The sequence below is a fragment of the Lipotes vexillifer genome, unplaced genomic scaffold (assembly GCF_000442215.2).
Source record: "Lipotes vexillifer unplaced genomic scaffold, Lipotes_vexillifer_v1.1 scaffold141, whole genome shotgun sequence".
In the NCBI taxonomy this organism is placed as follows: domain Eukaryota; kingdom Metazoa; phylum Chordata; class Mammalia; order Artiodactyla; family Lipotidae; genus Lipotes; species Lipotes vexillifer.
In genome coordinates, this window is record NW_006792108.1 from 483,176 (window position 1) to 490,142 (window position 6,967).

The 6,967-nt window shown below is 40.2% G+C and overlaps 1 protein-coding gene across 2 annotated transcripts in view; it reads left to right on the plus strand.

Moving 5' to 3' along the window:
* Positions 1 to 759, plus strand: part of SLC17A8 (solute carrier family 17 member 8) — a 49,172-nt gene extending 48,413 nt beyond the window's left edge. Inside the window, exon 11 of one of the 2 annotated variants that reach the window (XM_007465328.1) lies at positions 348 to 759. In XM_007465328.1, coding sequence (XP_007465390.1) covers positions 348 to 692 — 345 coding nt within the window. In that variant the 3' untranslated portion in view covers positions 693 to 759. The remainder of the gene's footprint in view (positions 1 to 347) is intronic. The other variant, XM_007465327.1, reaches the window with a different exon arrangement.
* Positions 760 to 6,967: the final 6,208 nt, after the last annotated feature.

The following is a 6,967-nucleotide window of genomic DNA, read 5'->3' on the forward strand; positions in this document are numbered from 1 at the left end:
TTGCGGAGCACAGGCTCCGGACGCGCAGGCCCAGCGGCCACGGCTCACGGGCCCAGCCGCTCCGCGCGGCATGCGGGATCCTCCCGAAACGGGGCACGAACCCGCGTCCCCCGCACCGGCAGGCGGACTCCCAAGCACTGCGCCACCAGGGAAGCCCAACTTTCATTTTTTAAACACTCAAATTCCATTTGGGTCCTGGGCATGCTTCTGCCACATGTCTTCCGGAGAAGCACAGCATTTGCCTTTGGAGTGACCAAGTGCATTTGTCCCAGTGGAGACCTCCAGAAGATACTGTTAATCTCTGTTTTTGGTTAAAATATTAATTGGTACCGTGTTTCCTTGTTTAGACCCGTGAGGAATGGCAGAATGTGTTCCTCATAGCTGCCCTGGTGCACTACAGTGGCGTGATCTTCTATGGGGTCTTTGCTTCTGGGGAGAAACAGGAGTGGGCTGACCCTGAGAACCTTTCTGAGGAGAAGTGCGGAATCATTGACAGCGATGAATTAGCCGAGGAGATAGAACTCAATCATGAGAGTTTCACAAGTCCCAAAAAGAAGATGTCGTATGGAGCCACCACCCAGAATTGTGAAGCCCAGAGGAAGGAATGGAGCGGACAGAGAGGAGTGACTCTTGGTGAGGAAGAGCCGGCATCCTACCAGAATGAAGACGGAAACTTCTCAGATACATCCTAATGTCTGAGGGGCACTTCCAGCTCCTCCTCACTTTAGAACCAGAAAGTATCCATACCTATTGCTTTCTGTTGCCAGAGGGTCAACTCTAGGGACACTGGTTGTGGGGGAGGGGAGAGGAGGTTTACCTAGCAATAGAGAAAAGATAGATATTTTCTTGCAATGACAACCTGCTCTAAGTTGATAAAATGGGTGGCTATAATGTTTTTGATTGGCAGTTGACTCTTCTCTCTAAGAACTAAACTTATTCAGGAAAGAATGACTAGAAATATAAGAAAGACAATACCATGTTTTTCAAAGAAAAATGGAAGGAAATGGGAATATTTGGCCTGGAGGAGAGAAAACAATAGTTGCCACTACATTTCTGAGAGCAGCCATGCAGAGGAGGGTTTCCTACTCCTAATAAAGGCCACGGCTTACAAAGGCCCTGTATTGTGCCAGGTACTTTATAACATTCTCATTTAATCTCCACACCCCTATGACATACATTTTTTTTTTTTTTTTTGCGGTACACGGGCCTCTCACTGTCGTTGCCTCTCCCGTTGCGGAGCACAGGCTCCGGACGCGCAGGCCCAGCGGCTATGGCTCAGGGGCCCAGCCGCTCCGTGGCATGTGGGATCTTCCCGGGCCGGGGCACAAACCCGCGTCCCCGGCATCGGCAGGCGGACTCTCAACCACGGCGCCACCAGGGAAGCCCTGACATACATTTTTTATCCCCATTTTACAACTAAGGAAATGAAAGCAACAGGAGATTGACTTGCCCAAGGTCATTCTGCCAGGGACAGTGCTGAGGTTGGTGGAATCCAAAGTAGGTGGCAGTTTTGGAGAAGAACGTTTCACTTCAGATTAGAGAAGACATTTTTAATAATGAAAACTGAAAATGGAGTGGGTTGTCATGTGGATGATTCCCTATTTTGGCAGGCATGGGGTATGGAAAACATTTGGGTTGATGTGGCAGAGAGCATTCAAATATTGTGTGAGAGACTGGATTCAAAGACCTTTGGGGTCCTAGGTGGTCTGAAGAGCCAAATGATTCTATGAATCCATAGTTCAAATAGGTTAAGCAAAGAAAAATAAAAAGCTAAGCAACACAGCAAATTTCCAGGAATCTGATGGTCAGAATGGCTGAGAAGAACTAAATTTCAACCCTTCATAATATCAAGAATGTGGTTAAATAACGTCCCAAATTACTTGTAAATCTTTAAGACGTTTACTAATTTAAGAAGTTGGTTCATGCATTTTATTAGGTAAAATTCTCTTAGAAGAGTCCTCTGTTTTAAAAAATGTATGTCTTTAGCCATTTCTGCTGGTGATATTAGGAAATTTGATCAAATTATACAAAATTATGATTGAAGTATTCCTAATGACTCTACTTGGAATGATATTCAGTGAAACCACAGTAATACAGCATGAATTAAACAGTGAACTACTACAATGTAAACATCTGGGACAACTAGACCCATAGTGTTGAAAAATTAATCTTTGCATAGGCAATAACATGGATACTCTCTAAATATATTTTAAAATTTAATCATATTTTAAAACTTAATGTTGGCATGTAAAAGGTTGTTTGCAAATAAAATTATTTCCCTGTTCATTGTTTTTGAAAATTTTATTTCTGCTTTCAGAAGAAAAATATAATATTGCAGGAAAAATTATAGATTTACTTGTAGTTTGTTATTGTAAAGTGGGTTTTTTTCTCCTAATTTCTCTCATATATATATATTTCTGGTCCCTAACTGTATCAGCAGAATTGTAGTGTATTTTATAAAAAGAATAATTTTGAAAAAAAGCCTGATTTTCCATTAAATAGTATTATTTATGTCATCAGTATATCATTTATGTTATATATCTTTAAATCTCTTTAATGAGTGAATCCATGTAAGTTCCTTTGAACAGTTCCTGTCATGTAGAAAATGCTCAATAAACATTAGTTATTATCATCATTATTATCTTTTAACCTTTTTGGGACCCTTGCAGTTGAAAAGAAAGCATGCTATGTCATTTTCACCCATTAGTCACAGGATTTATTGTAAAAGTCATGTTGTTTCCTAAGTAAAAAAAAAAAAAAATTGAGAAATTTATGGTAGTCAGTGTTTTATTTTTTCTTCTGTTAATGAAGTCAAATAACTATTTTAAAAACTCATGGTAATTCTTAAGGTAATGTTGTAGATTGTGACACAAAGTTATATTTACTCCATATTTGACATCAAGGTCATATGTAGAAATTCCACATTTCGATAAATCAAAGCACTTTTGACAGGGTGCCTGTCACTTGCCCTTATAGTATTAAAAAAATGGGATCCATGGTGTTGAAAACTATAAAACACATTATTTTGTTGTGATGGGTTTCGTGAAGGTTGCAGTGAACAGATAATTACATTTGAACATCAGGCATATGTACTCTGCAAGTTATTGTACATTTGGCTTGCAAATATCCATTTGTAGATCAGCTCTTAGAGGCAAACCATGGATTCTAGCAAGAAGGGAAGGAAGCCTGAGGATGCTGGATTCTTGAGACAAGGAAGTTTCATCCTTTTTAAAGAATAAAAAAAAAGAACAGGAACATGTTTTGGAACATGAACATAACAAGAAAAATAGTAATTATTCAAGAAATAATGACACATTTGTTATCCCTGCCTGGGTGTTAAATTCAACAGGTAAAAATTGGAATCTACTATCTCTATTTCACACTGACTCCTTCTGAGCCCAACAAACCTAGCCTTCCGTCCCTGTTTCTTATCTCAGTTAATCACATCACCCTTTTGCTGGAGCTAGAAATCTTGGAGTAACCTCTGACTTTTAAAAAAGTAGCCCTTTCTCTCTTCCCTGCCAAGTTCATTTAATTTTATTTTCAGTCTGGGGCTCCATGTCTTACACCAGTTTTGGAAAATTTTCAGCCATTCTCTCTTATTACACTGCTTTTCTCCCTTCTCTCTCTATGCTTTTCCTGAGAGTCCAGTTAAATGGGTGCTGGACTGTGGGTAGGACTCTGACCATCTCCTCTGTATTTTCCAGCCTTTTGCCTCTGTCTTTGTTATTCTGGAGGTCTTCTGACTCATTTTTTAAGTCCTATATTTCTCTCTTTAGCAAGGTTTAGTCTGGTAAAAATCCATAACTTAATTTCAGTTATTGTTGTTTTAGTTCTAGGACTTTTAGTGCTTCTTTTTCAATTCTGCTATGTCTTTAAAAAAATATTTCCAGCTCTCTGCTGAGATTTTCAATCCTGTATTTTATTTCCTGTAACACAAGAAGATAATTATTTTAAAGCCTGATCAGTGCCAATATCCGGAGACCATGTAATTCTGTATCTATTTCCTACTGGTTTTGCTGATTCTTATTCACATTCTCTCAGTCTGTGCCTGGCTTTCTTTGATTGTATCCAAAATCGTATTTGAAGATTTGTTTGTAGAAATGATTTTAGGCTTAAAAAAATGTGGGTTTTTTTCCTCTCCAGAAATGATTTTTGTTTGATTTTTCCAGGAGCCTGAAGGCATTAGCATTCTGGGATCTCTTTAATCCAATTGAAAGGGCAGAGATATTCTGGGCCACCCAGATGATGTGGGAGATCTGAACTAAGCTGTAGGGAGCAAATCGTGTATGGAAGGGATATGTGGGCCCCTTCCAGGAGAAACCACAAAGATTTATATCTTTATCAGAATTGATAATCATTAGAATACAATAGATTCTGGCCTGATTCAAACTTGGCATTAATAGCCACATGGACCAATTTGAAGGGCTAGGGAAGCTGAACTTTTCTTTGCATTTCATTTATTACTGGGTCCTGGGCCTTATGCTAAGCCCTTTCCATGCATATCTCATTTAATTTTCATGGGAACTCAATGAGGAAAGTTCAACTATTTATTCCCAAGTATTTATTAATAAATAAATGGTGTTTAAGAGCAGAAGTTAAACTCAAGACTCTAATGGCTGTATTTTAATCTTAATTCTTTTTAAAAAATCGAAGTATATTAATTTACAATATTATATTAATCAACTCAATTAAATATTAATCTTAATTCTTAATTTTTAATCTGTTCTCCACCTCTTTTCCTGGCTGCAGTAAATTCCAGACAATGGTAATTCTCAAAGTCAGGAGAATGTCCCAGGAATTTCAGTAAGGTGTGAGCGAACTGATGGGATGAGCTCTGGCAGTTTAGTCCAGACCCCAGCACGGGGACAGGTGAAAAACCAGATGAACAGCTGAGATCCTTCTCACCAACGGCTGGCCTGGAGTAAGATGTAAGAACCAGGGGCCTCTATATTTTCCCTGGCTACCCAGATAGTAAGATAGGAAGGCTGAACCTAATGCTTAGTGTGTGTGTGTGTGTGTGTGTGTGTGTGTGTGTGTGTGTGTGTGTGTGTGTTGGGGAGTTACAGGGGTGTTACCAGAGGACTAAATCTCTCCGAGGCATCCCAGGAATGGAAACATAAACACTGTCCAGAATCTCAGTATATGCCCTGCACAGAATAGATGCTCAATGGATATATTCTTCAAAATCTGATGTGTTTAAGGAAGATTACACTGGAGGTGATGCTCAGGTTGGCTGATTAAACATGGCAGATTAATGTAGGTAGTTACCTACTTTCTAAGATTATAATAAAGGAATGAAAGAGCACATAAACTTTCCAGTACAAAGAGAAAGGAGGAGAAAATCACATTTAGGAAGCTGAATGAGGATACCTGAGCCTTAACTGACTTCAGCAGAACCAAGTGAAAAAAGAAGGAATCTGTTTTTGTGTTACTACCCCTGGGGAAGCTGCAAAATTGAAGGCACCAGGGCCAGGTACCTCTGGAGGACAGAGAGTGGATAGAATGACATTTGAGGAGCGGGGTGGGGGGGGCACTGAAAACACAAGGACTGGCTGAAAGTTAGAATTGCCTGATTTAGCAACCCTACTGAAAGTGCATGGAAGGAGTAGTTATAACTCCAGAGCTCAACCAAGAAACTGCCCCTCCCCACACCTAGTGGAAAACAGGAGCTTTATTTTCTGGACAGGGCATCTCTGGATTCAAGAACACCTGTCATAGCTGAATATAAGCTCCAAAAAGTAGAGATTTTAGTCTGTTTTTTTCACTGATGAATCTCAAGTATCTAGAACAGTGTCTGGTATTTAATACTCACTTGGTAAATATTTGTCAAATGAATGAACGAATGAACCTCATTAAACAAAGGGAAATTAATTAAAAGTTTGCACACTGAAAACATTCAGCCACCTTCGTGGGCTGAGCTTCCAAAATGCTGGTAGTCAAGCTCTTATTGTTTAGGCAGGAGACTGAAGGATTCATAGGGTGAGGGATGGGAACTCACTTTCTAAGAGAAAGGCTTACAGCCATTGACATTTAGGGGTTTCCCCATCAAAATAAGTAGATCCCTGCCCAATCACTTCCTGTGGAGGCCACCCACCAAGCCCTACCAATGAGAATAAAAATTCCATCATTCATTCATTCATTCAGCCACTCTACAATTATTTAGCATCTATGATGAGCACTTCAATTATTGAGCACATATAATGGTCCAGCCACTAGGGATAGAAAGAAAACGAACAAAATAAGTCTCTGCTCTCATAGAGCTTACATTCCAGAGGGCAGACACAGAAAATAAGCAGGTTGATGAGTAAGTTCAGTAGATAGTATGTCGGAGGGTGTTAAGTGCTAAAGACAAGCATAGAACAGGGTAAGGGGATAGGAAGTATGGGGCTTGAGGTGTTATATTGAGTGTTCAGGGATGTAGTGGACTTTGAGCAGAGATGTAAAGGCAGTGAGGGAGCAAGTCAGGAGCCTATTTGGGCAAAGTGTTTCAGGAATTAAAAGAAAAGCAAGTACAAAGTCCCTGAAGTGGGAACACACGGCATATTTAAAGAACACCAAGTCTTTTAAAAGTGGTCAGGTTCTGGACGTATTTTAAAGAAAGATGGAACATTTGCTGAGAGGCAGAAGACTGGGGAGGGTCAGGATTGGTGGGGGAAGGAATCAAGAACCAGCAATTTTGGACATGTTTGATTTTGGAATTTTATTTGCCTGTTGATAGCTAAGTGACAATATCAGGTGGACACTGGAATGCAGTCTGGGATTCAGGGCAGAAGTCAGAGCTGGAGCTGTTCATTTGTGAGTCATCATCTCATCACACAGGTGGTAGTTAAAGTCATGAGACTGGATGAGATCATCAAGATTTGAACATGATTGAGCCCTGGGAGCCCTCCAGCACAGAGATATCAGGAAGATGAGGAGTCAGCGGAAGAGATGGAAAAGTGAGGTGGCAGGGTAGGGGAAGGGG